At 54.6% G+C, this 25,170-nt stretch overlaps 1 protein-coding gene across 21 annotated transcripts in view; it reads right to left on the bottom strand.

Annotated features, from left to right (window-relative positions):
* The window catches only part of LRP8 (LDL receptor related protein 8), a 77,704-nt gene that overhangs the window by 9,546 nt on the left and 42,988 nt on the right, over positions 1-25,170 (bottom strand). For 2 of the 21 annotated variants that reach the window (XM_060140033.1, XM_060140027.1), the window contains exons 4-17: positions 23,656-23,784; positions 20,109-20,492; positions 19,049-19,171; positions 18,103-18,225; positions 16,102-16,179; positions 14,873-14,992; positions 14,676-14,801; positions 11,449-11,623; positions 9,208-9,435; positions 5,867-5,985; positions 5,474-5,613; positions 3,913-4,054; positions 2,459-2,611; positions 1,358-1,582 (exon numbers count right to left, since the gene is read on the bottom strand). In XM_060140033.1, coding sequence (XP_059996016.1) covers positions 1,358-1,582; positions 2,459-2,611; positions 3,913-4,054; positions 5,474-5,613; positions 5,867-5,985; positions 9,208-9,435; positions 11,449-11,623; positions 14,676-14,801; positions 14,873-14,992; positions 16,102-16,179; positions 18,103-18,225; positions 19,049-19,171; positions 20,109-20,492; positions 23,656-23,784 — 2,265 coding nt within the window. The remainder of the gene's footprint in view (positions 1-1,357; positions 1,583-2,458; positions 2,612-3,912; positions 4,055-5,473; positions 5,614-5,866; positions 5,986-9,207; positions 9,436-11,448; positions 11,624-14,675; positions 14,802-14,872; positions 14,993-16,101; positions 16,180-18,102; positions 18,226-19,048; positions 19,172-20,108; positions 20,493-23,655; positions 23,785-25,170) is intronic. The other 19 variants (XM_060140049.1, XM_060140028.1, XM_060140040.1 and 16 more) reach the window with 16 other exon arrangements.

Raw genomic sequence — 25,170 nt, 5'->3', positions numbered from 1 at the left:
CTCCAGACGCACAGGCTCAGTAGTTGTGGCTCGTGCGCCCAGTTGCTCCGCGGCATGTGGGATCCTCCCAGACCAGGGCTCGAACCTGTGTCCCCCGCATTAGCAGGCAGACTCTCAACCACTGCGCCACCAGAGAAGCCCGTACTATATATTTTTAAAAGTAGGTTGTGCCATCTTTTCCACTCTCTTACACTCATCTTCAGTATAACATCTGTACAGAACTTTTTAGTTTAAAAAGCAGTTTTCCCTTGGATCCTCATGACAGCCCTCTGAGGTGTGGAGAGGAGATATCATTTGCTCCAAGAGAGGAGATGATTGTCTCCTAGCAACGGCCCAAATGCTATCCTCTCAGTGTGTCTGTTTCTCCAAGTTGCTCCAAAGGAACCTAATTATTAAGGGGAGAAAAGACCTGCACTGCTTACAAAGTTTACTGTGGAAATGCCGTTCTCCTCTCCCTCCGGGTCCCAAGCAAACACAGGACAGTGATATTAAAGCCTAGAGCATGATGAAGCCAGTGGGGAGACCCCCTGGTCGGAGGCTCAGCCCAAGTGAAAGAAACTGGACTTCACACGCGACCCACCTGCCTCTCCGAACTTCAGGTTAAGCGCTCAACTCTGAAAGCGCTCCTGCTGGCAAGATGGGCCTGATCATTAAGGTGCTACCACGCTGCTTAGTTTCTGGGCCACGTACATATGGGAAAAAATTTAAAAGATAGTTTATCCTCTTAAATGAACTCCCCCAGCAGGTAACTCAATTTAAAAGGTATTTGCTGGTTAATGAGATAGAACATTTCTAGCAGTGACAATTACTGCTCCCGATGATTTAATAAGTGGTGAACTTAATTATTTTCATCCCAGGTTTGCAGAGAGGCACTAACAGACCATAGTTATGGATATCACTATATGGGGAACCTACCGAGAGTGCTGAGAACTGAGACCAGGGCATTTGAAACTTCCAAATCTGAGGGATGCTCCCTCATACATGTCAGTAACGTGTGACACAGACACACTATCAGAGTCAGCAGAGGCTGTGTGCATGAGCACTTCTGTTTACACGGATGCCTCTGTCTCTCGTGGCAACCTTGCGAAGCAGGTAGGGGAAGGGTTATTATTACCCTACTTTGTAGGTGAGGAAACTGAGGCTCAGAGATAGGAGGTAGCTTCCCTTGAGACCCTCTATAAGGTAGGAGCACCGATGACTCCTAAATTGCGGGTTGGCACTCTTCCTCCCGCTGCTTCCTCCTTGTAGATAGCCAATATTTAGCTCTGGTATGACCACTTCTTCCCACAGATCCCCCGATCCTGGCTTCCCTAGGACCCTCCCACGTCATGAAAGAAGGCAGAACTCATTTCCTTACAGTGCTGGGAGTGGTTGCTGGTTGCAGGGCTTGGGGTAGATGGGTTGATGCTGGGAGCCCTGGGGACACTAACTGAGCCTGGGACCGCTGCTGCCAGGCTCGGTGTCTCTGTGCTGTGGTTCTGGTAGGCGGGGCTGTGGACGGTGGTCCCAGGAGCTCTGGTGGTGTCGGCTACTGTCCTCGTTGTGGTGGAGGCTAACGTTGTAGTTGAGGTAGACTGAGGTGCTGCGGGGGAAATATCATGAAGGTCACTGGACAAAGAATTTTGCTGTTTTAGTGCCTAAATTATTGCCTCGATGAAGTATACTTATGAACTCATCCTCATGGCTCAGCTCAAACTCCTTCCCTAATCCTACTGAATGGGCTATGATTTTTACTTTAGCTGAATGCCAAGCATCTTGTCTGTGTTTATACTGCATTTCGGTTTGATAAAGATGAGTCATTAGGACAATGCTATAGAATCAGGTGTGGGCAAGACCACGATAAAAGACTGGGAGGAGTGGAAATTATATAAATCTAGAAGGAGTTTGCATGTATACTGGTACACTATTAGGTTCAAATTCTCACTCCACTTTAAACAACTGAACCTGGAAACGATGAATGCTGCAGCAGACTTATGCTCAAACAAAAGGCCTCGTGCCTCCACTGAGACTGGAGGATGGATATACATGTATATGGTTGAAGTATTAACTGACTGTTAGTCCCAATCATATCACAAAAGGGCTGCTAGATAGTGTGTTAAGTTCTGGGTGAGAAACAGGCAAGATCATAGTCACCTGCATATAAATAGTAATCAAAGCCATGGGGATCAAGGTTTCTTAATTTGAGGTCTTCAGGGGATTCTTGATCCCTCGAAACTGAATTTAACATGTTGTATGTGTATGTGCATTTTTCTCGGGAGTGAGAAGAGAGAGCCTTGGAGGGACCCTATGGGACACCAGCATTCAAGGTCGGTACAGAAGAGGAGCCTGCAAAGGGCAACAAGTAGCCAGAGAAGATGGAGGAAGACCAGGCGCTCACGGTTTTCCAGAAGTCGAGGAAAATTTCAGCAGATGGGGTCTGGCATTGCCAGGGGCCATCCCTCCCAGTAGCTCTGCTCACCTCGGTAGCACCTCTTCATGTCAGGGCCCAGTCGCATTGTGTCAGGACAGGCACAAGTGTACTTGGGGGAGTGGCTGGACATCTGAGGAGCAGGAAGGCACAGGTACTCACAGCCTCCATTGGGCTGGGCACTCAGCTCACAGGCATCTGCAGCTAATGGCACAGAGAGAGACGGGGAGAGAGAGTACTGGGGCACAGATGGGATGTGCCAGGCTCTCCCTCCCCCACGCACGAGGCCCTTCCCACTCGGCTAAATCAAAACGATTTCTCTACTACTTTTACTGGGCACCTTCCATCACTGTACCTGCTGTTTTATCCCCACTCTTTCTTCCTTTTTTTTTTTTAAACATCTTTATTGGAGTATAATTGCTTTACAACGGTGTGTTAGTTTCTGCTTTATAACAAAGTGAATCAGCTATACATATACATATGTCCCCATATCTCCTCCCTCTTGCATCTCCCTCCCTCCCACCCTACCCCATCCCTCTAGGTGGTCACAAAGCACTGAGCTGATCTCCCTGTGCTATGCGGCTGCTTCCCACTAGCTATCTATTTTACACTTGGTAGTGTACATATGTCCATGCCACTCTCTCCCTTCGTCCCAGCTTACCCTTCCCCCTCCCCGTGTCCTCAAGTCCATTCCCACACTTTCATTTAATGCTGATGACAGCTCGGAGCGGGGGTGTTATGCCCAGGTTAACAGATAAAAGACTGTGGCTCAAAGAGAACAAACTTGTCAAAGCTATACCTCTAGTAATTTTGGAGACAATTTAAATCGAGGTCTGTTGGACTCCAAAGTCCATGTTTTTTTCTCCCTATGCCACATGCCGTATCTCTTTCTTATTTAAATTTCTAATCTAGAATCAGGCACCAACCTTATCTCCTTACCCCTTTTTGCTTTCCCACCTTCACCCTTCCCATTACAGTTAGAATGAGTCTATCCTAGTGACAGAGGAAGGGACAACCTAATTGCAGGATTCCTGGCGTCTGTTGCCAACCAGCAAGCTGCCTTACTGACTGCCCTAGGATACGTTACTTTATACCACTGCAAAGTACGAACAAATAGCAAATGAGAAGCAATGTGCTCCTTTATGGCAGAAGGAGCTCTGGAATCAGACAGGCCTAAGTTTAGGCTTTAGCTCTACCACCTGCTAAGGTTATTTTACCCCTATGAGCTACAGTTTCCTCAGCTGTTAAATGAGAACAGTGATATCCATACTTTGTAAGAATGGCAAAAATGGGACATTTGTATGTTTATTTATTTCTACCCAGCCTTGGTTCACCAAGAGCTTGAGGCAAAATGAAGTAAATATGCGACGGCAAGGCAGTCCACCAACGACAGGGCCTATTGCCACTGCTTCTGGGGATGCCGAGACGTGACGTGCATGTGAATACAGCCTGCCTGCTAGAGGGAGGGGATGTGGGCAGGGGACCTGGGACTGGGCAAGGCTCACCTCGTGGCTGCTTCAGCTCATGGAAGATGACAATGTCATGTGGGTTATTGAGGTTCTCAGCTAGGACGGAGATTTCCAGGCCATTGAGCCGATTTGCACTGAAAATGGCCTCGTTCTCCAGGTCTGTCCAGAACACCTTGTCCTGTGGGGTACAAATACAGAGGATGGGAAGCCTAGAGCTTAAACCCACGACCTCAGCCTGAGGGCTCGGCCTCAAACCATAGTCACAAGAACTGCTCTGGCATCTCCCCTGAACTCTCTGGTCCACAGATTCACAGCGGGACTCTCAGCTCTGATCTGTGGCATAGGCTCTGGTTCCCTTCTGTCTCAGAGGGTTATTCAGTGCTCTGGCCTGAAGGCTGCTCATTAACGCTGAGCTAGGCCTGCTTCCTGGAGTTCAGCAGAAACCGAGGTTGGGTCTCTGTAGCTGTTACCATTACTAGGGCCTGGGACCAAGATTGGGGAGGAGGTATGATCTAGCAAGCACTATCCCTATGGGGCCTCCTACAGCCTCTGGGTATACACGCATACACATCCAATGGTTGGTCCACACAAGCCTAAATGTGTATCTGCAGGCAATTCCACATTTATAGGTACAACCGTGCAGCCTCATGTGCAGATCTAGACACATACCCACATGCTCATCTACACACCCGGAGGCACACTTGTGCCTAAAATGAACTTGTCTAAGTACTGGTGTGCATATGTACACTCACAAGCACTAGCACACACAGGAATGCACATTTTTAAACAGACGCATTTATGTATACACAGGCACGTACACATACATGCCACATGTACGTACAAGCACACACACATGTGTCTGAACACACCTGTCTTTCGAAGCAGAGGCTGGACTTGGGAGCTGGAGCCTTGCCCACAATTTCAGAGCTGTGCTGGGTGATGTCACTCCAAGCAAATATTGCCAATGCCCACCACAGGCCACTGTCCCCTTGCTTTCCCTCCCCTTGGTGGAAGAGTTAGTTTTGGGGAAGAGGTACGGGTGTGCGAGAACTTGGTCGCTTCTGGCTTCCTCATTCCCCAAGGAGAAAGGTTGTTAGGGTCAGAACACAGGAGGGTCTTGACTCCTCACCCTCCTGTGAGCTTCTTGAGGACGGGGATGATGTCTGATTCACTTCTATGACCCCAGGGTCCAGCAAAGGTCAGTGAGAGTGTGCTGAATTGAATAGCATCTCTCAGGCCATTTCCATAGTAAATAATACTAAGGAAATGTGTATTCCTTTTCCCTTTCTTTATTGGGTACCTTCTGTATACGTGGGTACAGTGCTGGGTGCCGAGGGTACCTGGTCTAGCAATTTACCTGTGGGAAGTGCTCTGAGGGAGGGGCCTTGGGGAGGAAGCACAGGAAAGGCTGCCAGGTGGACAAGGGGCTGCATAGCCTCTGTCTGAAGACAGCTCACGTATTATGTACAAACAAGCCAGTCAGCTTCCCTGTCCGTTTGTTTCCACTTGGACGAGTCTCAGGGAGTCATCCTATTTGAACAGCCTTTCCTAGGCTTCAGCTTCCTGATGGGGCCATGCCTCCCCTCACGGAGCTCACCTCAAACACAGCTATCCCGAAAGGGTGGCTCAGGTAGTCAGGGGAGGAAATCAGCATCTTCCTGTTGCCTCCGCTGAAGTCAATGCTGGACAGCTGGTGCAGCTTGGAGTCCACCCAGTACAAGCGCTGGTTCAGCAAATCTTGAGCAGGAAAAAGGGACAAGGGGATCGGGTTGTGAGCCTGGGACCACAGCCTGGAATTCTGCTCCTCTGTGGCCCTTCCCTGCCCACATCTCCAGGCCGGGCCTCAGAAGGAGGCCAGCTCAGGGCAACCATCAGGAAACACAGGCAGTGGCACTATAAGGGGACACAGCAACAAGACCCATGGAGCCCCAGGCAGTGGTCAGCTCCAGGCGCTAGAACAGGCCCCCCAGCGGGGGAAGGCAGGGCTCACCCAGGGTGATTCCGTTGGGCCACTCAATACCGTCTGACACCAGTGTCTGCCGGTGCACACCGTTGAGCCCAGACTTCTCGATCTTAGCCTCGTACCCCCAGTCAGACCAATACACGAACCTAGAAGAGAGAAGAACCCAATGGGCTTCTTGTCAGGGGACATGACTGGGGTGGTGTGGGTCACAAGGGCTCAGTGGCCCTCTGAATATTGAAGATTACGCTTAGTGAGGACTGGAAAGACCTCTGAAGTTCATGGGAGCCATCAAACCTTAGCATTGGCAGGCGTGTCGGTCTTTGCCTTATCTGAGTCCCTGGAGAAGCCTGTATTTCCAGAGTCCACCTGACCTCAGCTGAACAGCCTGTCAGCCCATCTGTCCCACTTCAGCAGCTCCAGCTCCAGCCCTAGCATGCCAGAGCAGGAAGGGAAGGGCCCCGTCAACCCTCTTACTTTCCTGGTTGACAGAGGAGAAAGCCGATGACCTAGCCAGGGTCACACAGCTAGAACTCTGTCCAGGGCTTCTCTCTCTTTTTTCTTGAACATTTATTGAGTATTTACTAGGTGAGTGGTCTCATCTCATGTACTTACAAATGCAGTAATCACTGCCCCTCTAATCCAATCCCTACAGAGCAGACAAAATGAGCTTCTAAAAATGGAAATAAGCTGTCATTATCCTGTTTTTTGAAATTGAGATATAATTGACATATGACACTAGTTTCAGGTGTACAACATAATGATTTGATATTGCAAAATGAGCACCACAAGAAGTTAGTCAACATCCAGCACCCCACAGAGCTACAATGTTTTTTTCTTGTGATAACTTTTAAGATCTATTACTCTCCAGTTTTTAAACTTTATGATGGTTTCTCCTACTGACCATAAAATCAGATCCCAAATCCTTACCACATCCGACAGGCCTCTGCATGACTAGGTCCCTGCCTACCTCTCTGGCTGTCTCTCCTGCCACCACTGCCCACTTCCCTTACAAACTCCACACCCGCCGCCAGGGCTTCTCTTAGATCCCTCAGGGCACCAAGGCCTTCACAGAGCCTTTGCCCCCACTTGTGTGCCATTTAGAACGTCTTTTCAGTAGAGAACCTTCCTCCGACCCTCAATGTAAATAGGTTCTCCCTGTTATTGACTCTTAAAGCACCCTGTTTTTTCCCTCCAGAGCGCTCACACCGTCGGTTATTTACGTGTGCATTCGGTACGTGGCGTGTTTGTTTACTGTCTGTTTTCCCCACTAGTCTATATGCTCCGCTGAGGGCAGACGCCTCATCTGCCTTACTCCTCATTTTGTACCTGGCAGGTAGCTCGTGTGTGGCCTATAGGCCTTATTTACTATTTGTTGAACGAAGTAGCCTCACAATTACCCCAGGAGGGTGTAATTATTAGTCCCATTTTACAGATGAGTAAACTGTGGCTCAGAGAGGCTGACTTCCCTAAGATCACGTTGTGAATAAGTAGTAAGGCCAGGCTTCAAATTTAAGTTCAAATTCAGTTGGACTCTAAAGCCCGTGTGCTTCACCCTCCCAAAATGCCTCTGCTGAAAGCTGGTGTCAAGCCAAGGCTGGCTCCAGGCTGGGGGGCTGCGTGGTTCTGGATCCCTTCCATTTGCCACTTCGAATCCCATGGCCATTCTGCTCTGTATACCAAAAGGCTGGCGCATGTGGGAACCACATCACTGGGCTGGGCTCCCTAGCCGTCTGGCTTCCAGTTGTATTCAGCAAAATATCGGAGGGGGAAGGGGAGAGACTGAGGTCAGGATGTCTATTCCCCTAACTCCCCCCTACAGAGGTGCCTCCAGCTGGCTAATGCCCTAAAGGTGACCCTCTCTACCTGGCTCTTTCCCTCCCAACTCGGGTAACCCTCCCTGCTCCTGCCCCTCAGGCCTGTTACCTGTTACTAGTCCAGGATAGTGCATGAGACCTTACCCGCTCCTTTGTCAACAGTCCCTTTATTAACCGGCCTTAAATTATCTTAAAATGAGTGTGCAGTGGGTTTTCTGGCGGGACCCTGACCGAGCCACAATGGACCAGGAATGGGCTGGGTGTAACTATATGGTTTGGGGGACATGGCAGGTGCAGCCCCAGGTCTGTGTGATAGCAGACAGAGAACAGGGTTGAGGTGGGGGTTAAATGAGATGACAGTTGTCTGCAGAGTGCCTGGATGCACCTGTGCAAAGCAGCAGCTGTCCGCCACTGCCCAAGGCCACGCACAAAGGGCACGCACACCCTCTCAGGTGGCCAGCCTCACCCCCAGCTGCCCTCACTGGAAGAAGAGGGTTTTCTTATCCTTGCTTAACAATTAAGGAAACAGCAGCAGAAGAAGCTGGTGATCCTGGTAAACATAATATGATGCAGCTGCTTAAAAACCATGCCATCGGGCTTCCCTGGTGGCACAGTGGTAGAGAGTCCGCCTGCCGATGCAGGGGACACGGGTTCGTGCCCCGGTCCGGGAAGATCCCACATGCCCGGAGCGGCTGCGCCCATGAGTCATGGCTGCTCGGCCTGCGCGTCCGGAGCCTGTGCTCCGCAACGGGAGAGGCCACAACAGTGAGAGGCCTGCGTGCCGCAAAACAAACAAACAAACAAACAAACAAACACCCAAAAAACCATGCCATCTCAGGACATCCCCACTGAGGGAGGGAGGGAGGGAGTCGTGCTCTGTTCAGAATCCCTACCCCTGATATGGAGGCATGGGCAGAGCAGGGCAGCCTGGGTGGTGAGGGGCCCAGAGGCTGTAGGCCACAGGGATGGGGATGGAGGCGGGCAGGCTGGAGCAGAGCTGACCCAGTAATCTCAGCCCTCAAATCTTGCTGGCTGTCCTGCAGGGCAGGGAGTAGACATGCTAGAGGTAACTCTGGAGGCCAATGGAGGAAGTCGAAGAGAGGCAGATATGGGAACGTGAGAACGAAACAAACAAAAGAATACTTTCTAATGGGCAGAGCTGCCCCAAAATGAAACAGGCCGTATGAGAAGTGACAAGCTCCTGTCTCTGGAAGTGCGAGCAGTCACCAGATGCCCACCTGCAGCGCACAGCAGCCTGAGGGAAGACTTCCTGCCCCACGAGCGTCTACCAGGCAATTTCTAGCGCCCTACCCGGCTCTGAGATGCTCTGCTTCTATGATATGGTGAGAGAGTAGCAGAGTCCTGGGAGCGCCCTGGTGACCAGTGCGCAAGGGACCCTGGGTCAGGGGTTCACAGGCTGAGGGGCCCGCACGGACTTTCTTCCCTGTGGCTTGTGTCTGGGTGGCCCAGGGCCTTCCGAAGCCCTCAAGGCAGCTCTTGTGACAGACACATGAGGACTGAGCGCCTGGGGCAATTTGGGGTGGGAACACTCACCCTCGCAGGGGGTCGACGGCAATGGCCCGGGGTTCACTGAGGTCACGGCTGAAGAGAGTGCAGCGGCGTCTGCCATCAACTGTGGCCACTGAGATGGTCTTGTTGCCCGAGTCGGTCCAGTAGATGTGCTTGTGGACCCAGTCCACTGCCAGGCCCTCCGGAGAGTGCAGCTGCTCATCAATGAGGACCTCCTGCTCCGCCGGGTCGCTGGCTTTGTCCATGTAGGCGCTAGGAGCAACCAGGGCTGGCGTGGGCAGGTGTGCCACCCCCGGGCCCATCTGGAGCTGCCCTTCCCCTCTCTCTTCCCTCTGGGCCACAGCAGTGCATTGGAGAGGAACTTGGCTCATTTCCACTCAACACATTTCCTGGGCCACCAGGGTAAGGATACAGGCTCAAGTCAGCCACCGTCTCTGGCCTGGAGGAGCTCAGTTTAGTAGGGACAGAAATTTACAGCCAGATAATTACACCGATACACTGTGATTACGGAAAGTACCAGAGGCTATAGCAGCAGAGAAATGGAGACTACATCATCCTGGAGGGCTGGAGAAGGACTTGTAGTTGAGCCCTGAAGGACCAGTCTGTCAGGAACACAAAGAACAAAGGCAGAGGGAACAGCATGTGCAGATGCCGAGGCGTGTGCTCTGGAACAGTGACGGATCCAGTGGGGGTGGAGTGGGGTAGGTGGGGTGTAAGACAGGAAGTAAGTGTAGGCAGGGGCCACATCCTGACGGGCTCTGTGTGCCACGCTAAAGGCTCAGGATTTCACTGTGGAGGGGTAACTGAACAGGTCGGAGGACATGGCCAGAGAGGCATGTTAGATCACTGTGGCACCTTCAGAATACGTGAGGGATTGGAGGAGGAGGGAATGAAGGCAGAGAGACCAGTTAGGAGGCTGTGACCGCACCCAGGTGAGAGACGAAGAGGGTGTGCAGAAGGGCTGAGGCAGTAAGAATGGACAGAAGGGGCCACAGTACAGCAGACACTCAGGAGGCAAAATTAGCAGGGCTTTCTCTCTCCCAAATGCTTTATTTCCCAAGGTTTTCTTCTCCACTTACCCTCTCTTCGGGTGATTAGTTCCACAGTGCCCACGGCCATCCACAGCTCTGACCCTCTGATCCTGACAACTGTCTAAGTTCCAGACTATAAAGCCAACTGGCCCCCGTCGGACGTCCCATGGACACCTTGAACTCAACACATCCCAAACTGTTCATCCCCATTCCCCTCCTCTCAGCCACACAGACAGACTGCCTACCCCCCACCCAAAACTCCTCCCCTGCTTCCATCTCAGAGAATGGTACCACCGTCCACGAAACCTCCCAAGCCGGAAACTGAAACTCCCAAAGTGAACCTGGGAATTCATTCTGACTCATCCTCCCACAGCTCCGTAACCAGGGCATCATCAAATCCTGCCTCTTTCCGTCACAACCATCGGACAGGCACTGCTCAAGCTGTTTCTGGGTGTGCAAGTGTGAGTGTGTCTGTGTGTGCTGGGGTGTGATAAGCATTGAGTTGTCGGTGAGCAGCGCGCGGACTGCTTCCATCCATCCATCCACCATTCGTTCAACAGTCCGCCCAGTGCCTGGTCATCGGCAGTCCTGCCAAGTGGATCTCACGACAAAGAAAGGGGGCCTGGGCACGCAGAGGCTCCTAGGAGAGAACCTCCTGCATGTGCGAGGAGCCTTCCCAAGCACCAGAGTCCACTGACTGTGCTGTGAAGGGCTGGACTGCAGGTAGTGCCACCCTTGACCGCCAGATTGGGTCAGAGGCCTCCTCTATACTTTTCCCTCACGCTCATCACAGTGGATTTCGCTATGCTCTGAGTGGGATCCTCCAGGCAGAACCAGGTCTGAGTCATCTTTGAGTCCCCAGCATCCAACACACATATATGTGAGCTGCTCTGAAAATCCCTACCAAAGCCCAGAGGCTTCTTCCTTTCCGCCCTGGCTGAACATTTCCTGTGTCTCGCACTGCCCCCTCAGGCCGCCAGAGGTCAGTCAAAGCCCCCATGTGTGGGGCTCAAAGCTGCTCGCCCATCCAAGCCCTCAGCCCCGGAAGGCCCAGCAGGTGGAGAAGTCCTGGCAGTTCCACAACCGCTGTGATCCCCCGTGCCTTCCTAAGCCCGATCTCTGTCCTGGGGAAATATAGAGGCAGAAGGGGTGCAGAGGCCACCCTTCCTCTCCTTCTTTGTTGGCCCCAGCCCCGCCCCCCAGGCCTGGTTGCAGGACCCAGGCCTCGACTCACCTGTAGATCTTGCGGTAGGAGAGGTCACACCAGTAGATGCGATTGGTGGCAACTTCAACGTCCAGCGCCACGACGTTCTTGAGCATGGGGATGAGACGCGAGTAGTCCCGCTTCACCAGGTCTATCCTCCGCACTTCGTGCCGGTTGGTGAAGATTAGGGACGGGCTTCTGCCAGCTGCCATGCAGGGGGGTTGAGAGGGAAAGGGTCAGTGCAAGAGGCGGGGGATCTGGAGACCAAGGCTCTGCCCCTGGTTTGCTGGGGGACTCCTCATTTCCTGTAAAAAGTGGTGACGACTCCTACCTCACAGGTTAAAGAAGCAGGTGAAATGATGGCTACAAAAAGCATAAGATGCAAAGCCCCATGCGTAACAAAGGGATTTTTATTCTTTTTATCGCACACAAACTCCCCCCAAATCTTTGATGACTCCCCATTTCCTCTGGCCTGCACGGAAGGCCTTCCGCAGCATGACCCCAGCTCCCTGTCCAGCCTCATCACTCACCCCCCTGACACCTTGATTCCGGCCACCAGACTACCTGTCATCACCTTGCCACGGCAGAGCTTTGCTGCCTCGGGGCCTTTGCTCAAGCTGTCCCTCTACCCAGAATGCATGTCTCCCCAGCAGCTGCCACCTCCTCTGCTTGGGCCCCACTGCAGTGTTCAAGAAGGGGCAACATGAGCGTTAAATGATTTAGAAAGATGACTGAGGCTGCAGCATGGAGCACGGCCCTCAGGGCTGGGGGTGGGACTCGAGGGAGGAGGTTCAAGGAGGTCGTTGTGAGACTTTAGTTTAGAGTCTCTAAACTAAACTATATGGTTTAGTTTAGTTTTTGTATTGGCATGAGATGAATCTGCAGATGCTGGAAGGGACCAGATCACAAAGGATCCTGTGATCCAGCGGAAGAGTTTTCACTTTATTCTGAGCCAAAGGCAGGGGTGGGATGTGTATCATATGACACAGATCATATACGTGCAAAGGGACAACACACAACCTCCCGTGTATACACAAACCCATTTTTAGATTTAGGATTAGATTTTGGGAAGATCTTCAGTGAGCTAGACATTCCTGGCTACTCCATGGGGAGGGTCACTGTCCCCCAGGCCTATGAGGGCCTAGCACTTCGCACAGGCCGCCACTCCTCCAGCCTGTTTTCAGATGGAGCGGGCCACTCTCAGGCACCTGCAATACTGAATGGCAACACCTGCCGCTGTACCTTCTCCCCCTCTTGTTTTCCAGCTGACACTTCTGCAGGCCACCTGGTTCCTGTCACTGTCCATCTGTGCCAGGCTAATGTGCTCCCTGGGGACAGGGTAGGACCAGCACAGAGCCAGGTGGGGCCTGGGGCTGGGTGTGTGACCTGTGTGTAGTGATGGAGATTATTTCAAAGCAGGGTTGGCGTGACAGGGAAGGTGTGGGACAAACATACCATGGAAAACTAGAGGTCTAAGCGCAAGGAGAAAGGAGGAAAGCTGGATGCAAGGCCCAGCTCTGCCACTGACCAACTGTGATTTTCCTCACCTCAAAATGAGAGCAAAGACACTTCATCTTCCTGAGGGCAGGAGCTGGGTTACAGGGTACCTTGAGGTGATTTTTACTGAGAGCTGTGACTGTGACAGGAACCCTGTGTGTTTATGATTTGAGTTTTTGAGTAACTGCACTTTAGATATTCACACGTAGGGGTTTGTGTATACATGGGCCATTGTATGTTGTCTCCACTGCACGTATGTAATCCCTGTTCTGTGTCACACCTGTCCCATGTGGGGGTAAGAACAGGTTGCACGTTACATGTGATGGGCTAATGTATGTGCTGTACATTGTGCAGTTTGGGTGGTATATGTTTTGGGTTTACGGGCTACATGTCAATTATTGTAGCTGCTGTGTTGTTATAACCTATAGAATGAGTATTCGTGCATCGGAGTTCCAGGTTCGTATATCCAACAGCCTACACAATACTTTGCTTAGATGTCTAAACAGTTTTGTTAAATTTAACATGTCCAGATCAATCTAATATTCCCCCAAACCTGCTTTTCTCACCGTCTTTCCCAACTCCATAAATAGCAATCCTATTTTTCCAGTTAGTTCGTCAAAAACCTTGGGGTCATCTTTGACTCCTTTTTTTTCTTTCACATCCTACATTTAATTCATAAGCAAATCCTGCTGCTTCAGAATAAATCCTGACCTTCAAAATATATTCATACTGTCCACTTCTCATTATTCCCACGCAAGGCCCTGATCCAAGCCACCATCACCTCTCTCCTGGCTGACGGCAAGGACCTCTGCAGCAGCTCCCCTGCTTCCTCCCCTGACTCCGACAGTCTATTCCCAACACAGCCTCCAGAGGAAGTCAGTTAAAATGTAAGGCACACCCTGTCCTCTGAACCCACAAATGCTTCCTTCCCCCTGACTGACAGTGAAACCGAGAGTCAGCCCTTAGAATGGTCTCGAAGGCCTTTGTGATTTGCCCCCAAGTCACCTCTTGGACTTCATCTCCTCCTATGCCCTGGTTGCCCTGGCTTCCTCGTTCTTATCTGAACACAGCAGGCATGCTGCTGCCTTCGGTTCCTGCAGGTGATGCATGGCTCACTCCTTCATCTCCTTCAGGCCTTTATTCAAATGTCACCTTCTCAGTGAGGGCTGTCCTGACCACTCTATCGAAAACTATAACTTCTCTACTTTATATTTCTCCTGAACCCTCATCACCATCTGCCATGCACTGTATTTATTTTTCTGATTTCTTGTCTGTCTCACCAACTAGAGTGTAAGTCCCATGAGGACAGACAGGGATTCATGTCTGTTTTGCTTACTGTTGAATCCCTAGTGCCTACAACAATGTTAGGTGTTCAGTGTAAAGAACTGAATAAAATAAGTGAATTCCGTTGGCTGACGTGACGATCAACGTTAGGTCTGCACATGGCCTGCTCTTTGTGTGGGCTGCCCGTGCCGTGTGTAGCCAGCACGGTCCAGCCTGTGTCTGGCACTGTGTGTCGTGCGAGTGCAGACTCTGTGGGCTGTACCGGGTGGCGCTGTGCAGCGTCTGCGTGGGTGTACATGCACAGTGCATCGTGTGTGTGCTGAATATTTACACTCTGAGAACCGTGTGTGCAACCTGCCATCTGTGTGTGTATACGCAGGTGTGCACACCCGCTCCTCACGTATGGGAAGCACACTGCTTCCTGGACTCCCTCAGAGCTGCTCCCCTGCCCACCCCCCACCTTGCGGTGTCCATACCGACGGCCTTGCAGTTCTTGGTCAGGGTGTCCATCTCGTAGCCAGGGTGGCACTCGCACTTAAAGTAGCCCTTGTAATTGACACAGATCTGGCTGCAGGCATCCGGGTCCTCACACTCGTCAATGTCTGTGGGGGGGAGCAGAGGTCAGCACTGGCCGGAGGAGCCGCCTCCTTGAGGGGCTTGGGGAGGGGCTCACCACCACAGGTCTTCTGGTCCAGGAGCCGGTAGCCCGATGGGCACGTGCACTCAAAGCCGATCTTGAGGTCGGTGCAGATGTGGGAACAGCCGCCATTGTTGTGCAGACACTCGTTCAGCCCTGGGGAGGGACGTGGGCTCCTGAGGGTCCAGGAGCTCAGATTGGGGTGGGGGCAGGACAGGGATGGGCCTAGAGCTGAAGCAGAGACTCGGGGCAGCGAGCTTCCCCCAGAGCCTCAGCCTCATTAGCCAGGTGACTGGGCAAGAGGAGGCTCAGAGAGGGCCGGGTCACATAGACAGGACAGAGTGGAACCAGAACTCGGGTCCTTTGCCTCCCAGGCCAGGGCTCTGTCCACCACCAGGCTGAAGGCAGCTAGGCTGCCTAAGGTCTTTCCTTTCACAAACACGTTTCTTATGGCTCCTCCTTCCTTGTGACCTCAGAGCTGAAGGTGCCTGCAGGTACCACGTCCAACCCTCAGGGACCCCAAAAATCCCTTCCGAAATGCCCTTGCTTAAACACCCCCAGCCTCGGGAAGGCTGCTTTCCTCCTGAGGCAGCTGGCTCTGTGTGGGGTTGACCAGAGTCCAATGGCTCCCCCAGAATCTCCTTAAAGCGCCGATTCCTGGTCCCCCGCCATTCAAGTGCCTTTCCCTGCATGCACTCCATCTGTCTGTGTCCTTCTCCCGCAGGGCTCAGAGCTAGTCTGCCACCCAGAGGAGTCTGAACGACAAGGGCTGCCCGCTACTGAGCTTGTGGTTATCTAAGACTGCCAGGCCTCTTTCTCCATGGAGCTGCTGCTAAGTCAGTTCTCTCCCACCGTGAACTATGGTGGATTTTTTCACCTCCTCTCATTTCAGCACCTGTCCCTATTCCTACACTTAGTCACAGGCCTGGTCCCAATATTACCAAATGCAGCAAGGGATGAAGGGTTGCCAGGAGGTCATCTGGTTCCCCCGTCCTCCACTCCCTTACCACCTCCTGGCAGGGTCCTAGCGGAGGTCAGGGAGGCCAGGACCAAGGCTCAGCAAGTTCTCACAGCATCTTTGGGCTTTAGAACCACAGAGGGTTAATTCTGCCAGCCAGGGAAGGTGCCGTGCCACCCTCTGCCCATCAGGCCCACGTCCCACCACTCCAGCCAAGCCAGGCAGAGCTGTGCCCGGCCAGCCAGGGCCATGCACACAGCTGGTCTGAGCTGCCCACCCCAGGCCATGCACAGCTGTGGTGCCCCACCTCCAGCCTGAGCCATGCTTAGGGAATGCTCCTCTTTACCCCTGGGCCGCCTCCTGTTTCTCTGGGATGTTGGCAGAACTGAAAGAAGAAGACCATAGCAACCCCATGACTCGGGGGCCGGGGGGTGACTCAGCCAGGCCCAGCCCTGGGAAGCCCCAGCCCCTCGGGGTGGGCTGAGCTGTGGTAGCTTTGCGGTGGTCTCTGTAGGGTACCACCTCCAGGACTCTTTCTGTCACTCCAAGCCCTCCTTGACCTCTCCCACACCACACTATTCCCTCCCGTCCATTCATTTGTTCACCAGTTCACTCACTTCCTACCCCGCCTTCTGCAGGGGCAGCAGCTCAACCATTGTATTTACCGACCACTGGGTGGAGGGGCATGTGTAGGATGGCTCTGCAAGGGGAAAGGGGAGAGCTCCACGTGACTCAGGCTTCGATGAAAGACCAAGGAACTGAGTCCTCCAGGGCTGAGGTGAGTCGGGGTCAGAGAATGGGTAGCGGGTCCTGAGCTGTCTATCTCCGTCAACCCTTCCCTGAAAGACCAGTGCTGAGGCAGAGGCTGAGGGAAGTCTCCGGGCCTTCCCAATTCTACCTACCCTGGAGGTGATTCTGCTGGGGGGCCTGCAGGGTGGGGAGAGGGGAAGGTGGCCCAGAGAGGCCTGAGGAGCATTTGAGGTCCCCTGTTGAAGGAAGGGGCAGTGCCCTTCTCCCAGCACGCACGCCCACCTGCATGCCCACACCTGCATGCACACACACACCAGCTTACGTGCACAGGCAGGCACATTCACACAGACGTGGGAGCCGCACAGAGATACGTGATGCAATTCCCTTGCCTTCCTCAGAGAAGGAGCCATGGGTACAGACACTGGCCTCTCACCAGCACAGAGACACAAACACATGCGTACATACGTCTCTTTGGTGTGTCATGCAAAAGACAAGAGAGAAGAGAGTTTAGCAGGTTAGTAGTCTGTGGGTGGGGGGCGGTGGCTAGGCTCCGCTGCTCCTGCTTCCTTATCCTCTTTTCCATAACTTTCTTCTTCTGGGACTTTCCATGGCAGGGCCTGGGGGGAGTCTGTCACCTGCAAGCTCAGGTGGAGGCCAAGGGACCTTCACCCAGCTACTCCTCCTTCCGAAATCAATTTCTTAATCTTCAGTAGGGGCAGAAACGTGCTATTCCAGGGAGCTCCAGGGGATGAAGCTCCTCTGAGGGCTCAGGAGGGGAGGTACTGGGTGGAAAAGGGTCTGCCAGGAGGGTAGGGGAGGGAGGGTCTGACCTAGGCTCTGTCCCCCAAGAAATCCTCTGTCCCCTGACCTCAGAAATGAACCTTCCTGGAGCCCACGCTGGGTTTCCTGCGTGCTCTCTAGGATGCCCGCCCACCTACGGCCCAGACTCTCCTGTTCTTTTTAGCCTGGAACCCACCCCTACAGCTCTGGCCATCAGGACAGCCGCCTCTTTCCACTCCTAACTCATGTCCAGCCCGTGAGTCTGGTCTCCCAGAAAGCTTCTCAGGATGGTGCTACCCTCTGCTGCTGGCTCTGCCCTATGCTCACCCGGGCCTGGCCTGAGCCCAGTGGCCTCCAGATGTGCCTCGTCTGCCCACCCGCCTGCTGTTCCCCACCTCTTCCTCTGCAGGGTCTCCTGCAAGGGGCTGGAAGGCCTCGGAGGCCAGCGCCCTGGCTAGGTCGGCAGGGCAAAAATAATGAGGAAGAGAGAAACTTCAGAGTGAGCCCACACTCAGAGGTCTGAACGTGGAAGAAGTGAGGAGAGGCTGCATTTGTGAGAGGAAGCATAATTTCTGAGCATCTGGACAGGAAAGGCCCTTTGATTTGCAGAGTAGCAGAACAAGTAGCAAAGAGCCCCGTCTGAGACCATGGGACAGCGCACGAGTCCAGAGACAGGGTCAGATCAGAATGTGTGCAGAGGGGCAGTCGAGGGCTGGGGCCAGGAGGGGGCGTGGCAGGGAGGGTTAGTCCAGCAGCAGGACGGAGAGAGGTACTGTACCACACTCTTTCAGAGGCTCATCTGACCAGTCCCGGCAGTCCCTCTGAGCATCACACACTTTCCCGACGTCCACGCACTCGCCACTCTTACACTGAAATCTGCGGGGACCCTCACATGTTGACTCTGTTGGGCCGGACAAGAGAGTGGACAGCACTGGTAAGACCTTGGGCAGGGAGGGCTGGGGTGGGCTGGGCCCATGGGAGGTGAGAAGAGCTCCAGCCCCAGTCCCTGCTGGTCTCCAGAAAGTGACCCAGGACAGACAGCTGAATACAGGGCCAGAGGGAGCTCTGCTCACAGAAGGACAGGACCCCAGGGATAATCGGGATACCCAAGCATCATCTAGGAGGGCAGGGCATGGGGCTCTGCGTCTGATCTGTCAGTATTAGGGAACTTGGAGGGAAAAGCAGCAGCTCTACAGAGACCCTGGCGGATGCACTGACCATCTCCTGAGGGGGACCTATGCTCCAAGTGCCCTAGATAGAGGAGGCCACGTCACTGCCCAATCGCTGACCCATTTCTCCAGATGACCACTGGGTCCGGGTCCCTGCTGCTGCTGCAGGGTGATGACCGCAGAGCCATCTGAGAATTAAGTGGTCTCCCTGGGAAGTGGGACTCAGCCTCTGCTCAGTCTGGGAACGAGTGAGGGAGGCTGCTTGGAGGCGTAGATGTGGACCAATGGTGGGGGCTGGACTTCCTGCAGTGCCTTCATGTCCCCTCCCCCTAGGTCTCTTTCAGCTTTTGCAAAGTCCTTAAAAATCCAGGTCTAGTGCCACTAGGGCCCCAGGAAGGGGATCTGGGTGGTTTAGGGGCAAGTAATGCTCTGAGGGAAGATGCATCTTAGGGACCAAGGGGTGATGTCTCCCTCGCTGCTCTCTACGGAGCCAGGGGGAGGAGCTCAGGCATTCGCCTCAGAGGATGCTGCCCCTTTGCTGCTGACCACACGCACCCTGCAGGCAGCCAGCTTCATCACTCCTGTCTGGACAGTCCTGTTCCTGGTTGCAGCGCTTGATGGCAGGGACACAAGTCCCATCCCCACACCGGAACTCGTCTCCACGGCAGGTGCCCAGCGCTGCCAGGAGAGGGGAAGGGGAGAGAGTCAGGGCCATTGTGGTGCTGGGACAGCTCTCTTCCCCCAACCTCCACCCTCACCCCCACTCCATATCCACCCCTGGCAAAAACAGAACCGGTCGCTGAGCTTGGGAGTCTTCGGAGGACACCCGGCCAAGGCACAAAATGGGAAGACTGAAGCTCAGAGAGGGGAAAGGCCTCACCCAGGGTCACACAGCACTCTAGCTGGCAAAGGCAGGACTGCAACTCAGGTCTCCTGTTTCCCACTCCACTGTCTCTCCCCAGGGCCACCCCTCCAAACAGACACGTGGTCTTCTTTGGAGTCTCCGTGCTCATTACTTAACGACCTCTTCCCTTCAGCAAACCCCTCCTGAGCGCCCAATGTGTGTGCGGTGCTGTGCAGGGGTGGGGAACACAGAGATTACTAAGAGACTCCCCATCCTCTAGGAGCTCAAGGGTGCACAGTGGGGCTGAGGGGCGAGCAACGAGGGCATTACAGCGTGGATGTGCTGTAAGAGAGGGTGCCAGGGACCTGCAGCAGCTCAGGGGAGAGACGCAGCTCAGCTGGGTCCATCAGAGGAACCTGGGCAAGGCCTTGAAGGATGAGCAGGCCCAGCAGGTAGGCAGGGTGGGGGGCTTCCTGAGTGTACCAAGGTGTCTGGCATTGGAACCACTGGTGACTGCTTGGGACAGGGAAGGGCAGAGATGGGAGGTATGGGGGTGGGGGGGAGCGTTACTGAAGGTCACAGGTACCTGTGAAGACCCTGAGCTCCGCAGCTTAGCAGCCACGTGGCCTCACACAAGTCCCTTCACTTTTCCCAAGTCCTGCTGCCACCGTTAAAACATTACTAGGATCAGAGTAGGGCGAGGAGACGCGGCCCCTCGGCGGACAGTCGCGCACCCGCGGCTCTGGGCGATACGGAGGGGAGGTGGCTTACGGCAGTCGGCCTCGTCCGACTTGTCCTTGCAGTCGCGGTCGCCGTCGCAGCGCCAGCCCAGGTGCACGCACTCGCCGCTGCGGCAGGCGAACTGGGCGGCAGCGGCGCAGGTGGCGGGCGCGGACGTGGCCCTGGGGCCCGCGCGGCCGCAGAGCTCGGCCGCCTCGTCCGAGCGGTCCTCGCAGTCGAACTGGCGGTCACAGACCCAGCGCTCGGGGATGCAGGCGCCGCCGTCGCCGCCGCAGCGGAACTCGCGGGGCCCGCAGGCCGGGTCGGCGCAGCCACGCTCGTCGCTGCCGTCGCCACAGTCGTCGTCGCCGTCGCACACGAACACGGCGGCCAGGCAAGAGCGGTTGCTGCACTGGAACTCGTGCGGGGCGCACACTGCGCGGGACAGAGAGCCGGTCGGCCCGCCGGACCCCATCCCATCCCCGGTGCCCCGGCCCGCTGGTCCCGCTACAGGGGCCCTGACCCTCACCCGCGGGCCAGAATGAGCCCGGCTGGGGCGCCGAACAGGGGACAGCAAAGGGGGCCTCCAATCCGGGTCCTGCCAGGGTCATGCTGGATGACCTGGGGCAGCACACTTGCCACCCTGAACCTCCCCAGCCTCGTTGGGAGTAGGAATTCCTGTGCTGCTCCCAGCAGGATGGTGGGACTAGGAGAGTCTCTAAAGCTGCAGAACACGCCCTGTCTTGAAGGGCTTTGTGATGTTCTCAGGAAATGATATGTAACATGACACTGACCCTTCCAGGGAACAAGGTCTGGACCTGCTTCTTTACAACACAGCTCAGGTCCCTCCCCGTCCCCAGTTTGCCCAGAACTATCCTAAGTCCCTGGGCTTAGCATCCAAGGCCACTGGCATGGAGCTACTGCTCTGCCCCATCACCTCACTCCCGCACATGCTCCGGCTTCACGTCGCACACTGGACCATTTGTACACTTTCCCACCTCCCGGCCTTTGCCCAAGCTGCCCCATCTGCTGGGCGCCCATCTCTTGCCCACCACTGTCTCTGTATATCGCAATGATGAGTTTGCATCCTTCAAGGGCCCAAATTCTACCTCTTTCATGACACACTTCATGCTCCCCTGCTTGGCAAGTTTCCACCCACCTCCACTCTCCCTTCTGGTACCCTTCACAGCCTGCTCAGGTGTCTGGGTCTTGTGTCCTTCTCTGTCTGCCCCGTGACCACAAACTGCATGGGGGTGGGCTCTGAGACTGATCCACTTTTGTTCTGAAGGCCCGGCACAGAGAAGCTCCCTGCAGTGAGTGGGTGTGGTGTGGATGGAGGCTGGAACGGCCCTGGTGTGAGGAGTAATTTAGGGATGTGCAGTAGTTAAGGGCACAGGTCACTGGCCCTGCCTGGGGCCCTGGGCTTCCCCTCTCTGGTGGGCTGCTCTGAGCTCAGAGGCTGGGGGAGCCTTAGTGACCACCAGCCCAACTACCAGTTTACAGATGGGGAAACTGAGGCCCAGAGAGATGAGCAATTTGCCCAGGGTCACACAGTCAGTCCATGGTGATGAGGGAACCAGAACTCAGGTTTGGGGCTCTTACTTCCTACTCTAACTCATCTCGGCTTTCTGGTTTTCCTCCCATCCTGGAGTGTAGGCTGTTTCTAGAGCAGCGACCTGGCCTCCTTCCCTCCTTCATTCCTTACACAGAGGCCGAGAACAGGCCTGGGGGCCCAGGCAGGGTGTGGATGCAGGAGCTGTGGCCACAGGTAACTCGGTGGTGGCAGCACCAGATATCTCCACGTGGGGGCGCCAAGAGGCTGTGTTTTTATTTTCCCGTGGGAAAAAGTCCTTTCTCATCGTTAGGGAACATAAAAGAGAACCATGTCTTCAGTTTCACCATGTAGGGCAGCTCGTGTCATGTGTTGCTGACAGCGCTACCAAGTTTCTGACAGATGCATTTTTCTCCCCTTTCTGGGCTTTTGGGATGTTGGGGCATTGGTGGGAAAAGCACACCCTACCCTGTGATGTCTGCCCTCAAGATTAAGCTGATGCCTAGGTTAGCTCCCCTCCTTCCTGTCCAGACAGGGAGCGAGGACTCATTACGATCAGAGTTCTGAGAAGAAGTGCTGTCTTTATCCTGAGTTCGCTCCAAGGTTTGGAAGCTGACAGCACCTTGAAGATCTACATCCTCAGGCCTGTGCCCAGGGACCCCCCTCGCCCAGCATTCACGAATGGAAGAAGCTCTGAGGGATGAGAGAAGGGAGAATTCTTTTTGTTTCCCCCGGTGGTTGGGAGCTGAAGCAGAGAAGCCCCACAGGCCCTTCGAACACCACTATCTCCTATAATTAACAGGAAACAGTCCTGCTACAACATGCCCTCGTTAGAGCTATTCCTACCCGCTGCAGTAGTGGCTGATGGCCTTGATGACTGAGGAAACATCTGATTTTCAGGGGGTAGGGGAGGGAAGAGGATTCTCACTGGCCAGTGAGGCCCCACAAAATGATCACAGCTGAAGAAATGAGCCAATGCCATCAATGGGGCTTTGAACCTGCTGGCCCCAGCCAGGATCTGCCCCCATAACCAGATGCTTCCGGCTTCAGACATATCCAAACTCCAGACTCAGAATCCTAGAGTGCTGTGACTCAGAAGCCCCCAGAGGAGACGGCGTTCCCCTGGGCCTGGAAGGATGGATAGGATGAAATACAGAAGCTGATGAAGGGAGGGGGTGGGAGACAGTGGCGGGCACGTGCTTGGCAAAAGCCCCCAAGGGATCGCCCAGATCTCAGCCCAGCCTCACAGCCTTGTAACGATAGCCAGTCTGTCTACCCCGTTAATCATGAGCTCCCAGAGGGAGGACTGTGTAGCAGTCACCTTATCGGCCCTTTCGGAGCCTGGCTCCGGGCCTGGCACACAGTAGGTGCCCATCAAACATGCACGGTCGGGTTGTGCTCCCCACTGGCCCAGGCCCTGCTGGCCCGCTCCCTGGGAAGGAGATAATCCCTGTGTTTGAAGCTCAGTGATGTGGAACTGCCCCAGTGACCACTTCCATCTGTCCCTGCCGAGGCTGCTGGGAATGTCTTCCTGCCCTATGGCACGGGGGCTCAAATCTGAGATTTTAGCGACAGTCCCCCTCCCTACCCCTGACACTGCCAGTGCCCTGGCCCGGGCCACCACCATCTCTCACTACGGTCCCCACCCTGGTCTCCCTGCCCTTGCTCAGAGATCAGTACAGACGTATGGAATGGATGAGCAGATGTCAGGCAGGCATGGTTTAAGAACGCATGGATTTTGCTGTCCAGACCTGAATCTGAATCTCAGTTCCAGCACTCAGCCGTGGGCACTTTTCCTCGCTTGTCTGAGCCTCAGTTTCCTCACCCACAAATGGGGATGATAATGGCTGTTCGTGAGGTGTTTGTGAGGATGAAAAAGAATGTCTCTGCAAAGTGCCCGGCCATTACTAGTGTCCTGACCGTTACCTTTTCCTCTCTACCTGCCAAGCCCCCTGGAGAACCTGGCCCCTCCCCACGAGCAGCCACTGCTCCCCGAGGCTGCCTGACTGTGCTTGGCGAACCCTGGGGACCTGACCCCGGACTCACAGGTGGCACAGCCGGCCTCGTCCACTCCACTCTCGCAGTCCTTCTCTCCATCACAGCGCCACGAAGCAGGCACACACTTGTGGCTGGTGGGTCCACAGCTCAGCTTCTCTGCGGGACACACCTGCTTGGCTGTGGAGACAGACACACGTGCATGGCTTAGCCACGGGGGACACAGGGCATGGTGCCAACCGGTCCTACTGCCTGGCTCCAGCCACCTGGCCCGAGGCCCTGGGAATCCACCAGGGCCTTCCTGCCCCATGTCTCAGTTTCTTCGTCTGAGAAGAAGCCCCTGTCTTCCCCTAAGACTTCCTGAATCCTATAACTGACCCCACCACTGCCCTGCCTAACACCCTTTCATGGCCCCCTGGCCCCTGGCCCTCAAGGCCCTCCTTGATCCAGCCAACCCCTGCCTGCCTCACCGGCCCGACCTTCCACCCTTCCAAGCCTTCCCTTTAGGCTCCAGCAATGTGGAGCCGCCTTGCCCTGCATGAGTCTCTGCCATTTCCAGCTGTGTGCCCTTGGGTGAGATATGCCCCATGTGGGCCTCAGTTTGCCTTCCAGATCAGTGACTCCATGACTGCAGATGTGCAGGGCTCACCAAGGCCCCAACAGCTCCCTCCAAGCCCCCTCCCCTGGCGATGCTGCTGGGAGCAGCCGCTGAGTGGCAGGGCCCAGCGGGACCACACAGCTATAATTACTGCAGCTGCAATCAGAGGCTGACTCAATCAGGGGCTCGAAGCCCCAGGGTTGATTCTCAATTTGGAAGAAAGAATGAGAACCCTGATCAGGCCTGGGGATGGCTCTCATCTTGAGCATCCCAGAAGGTCCCACGTGACAGACCCAGCTGAGGCAGACGCATCTCAGGCCTCCGCGGCTGGCTCCCTCTGCCTTTCAGGGGGTACACGAGGCCGAACTCAGTGGTCTCCAGGATGTGCCAGGCACAGAGCTAGACGCTTCCATTTAATCTTTACAACAACCCAGCAGGGGGAAGATTAGGTTAGGGCCTCCAGCACGAAGGTCGAGGCCATGGGCTCTGGGGCTTGGCTGCCTGGGTTCAGCTCGGTCACTCACTGGCTATCTACCTTGGCCAGCAATCCTCATCTCTGTTCCCATAAAGTGGGGACAATATTATTCCCTATCCCACAGGATTGTTACGAACACCTACGTTAATGTCTGTAAAGCACTTAGAACGCCCAGCCAGTGCTCACTAATGATACCTACCATTACTCTCCACGCGTAGAGCTGAGGACTTGTTTGTTCCCTCAGTGAGTAGCTATTGAGCACTGCTGTGTACCAGACATGGCACCCATCCCCAGGTACTAGTCACACAGCTGTCAAGAGCCGAGTGAGGATGCAGTCAGCTGTGTCTGATGCCAGAGACGGCACAGTCCACTGCACCCTGCAGGTGGCAGGTTACTGGTGCCTTACCCTCAGTTTTTCTCTCTGATCTCAGACCAGTTTTTCTTCCTCTTACTTCCATAGCTGGGGTGAGAGGCCACAAGAGATGGAGAAAAG

Source organism: Lagenorhynchus albirostris, chromosome 2 (genome assembly GCF_949774975.1).
Source record: "Lagenorhynchus albirostris chromosome 2, mLagAlb1.1, whole genome shotgun sequence".
Taxonomy (NCBI): domain Eukaryota; kingdom Metazoa; phylum Chordata; class Mammalia; order Artiodactyla; family Delphinidae; genus Lagenorhynchus; species Lagenorhynchus albirostris.
Note: the sequence above shows the minus strand (reverse complement) of the source record. Positions and strands in the feature narration are given on the sequence as shown.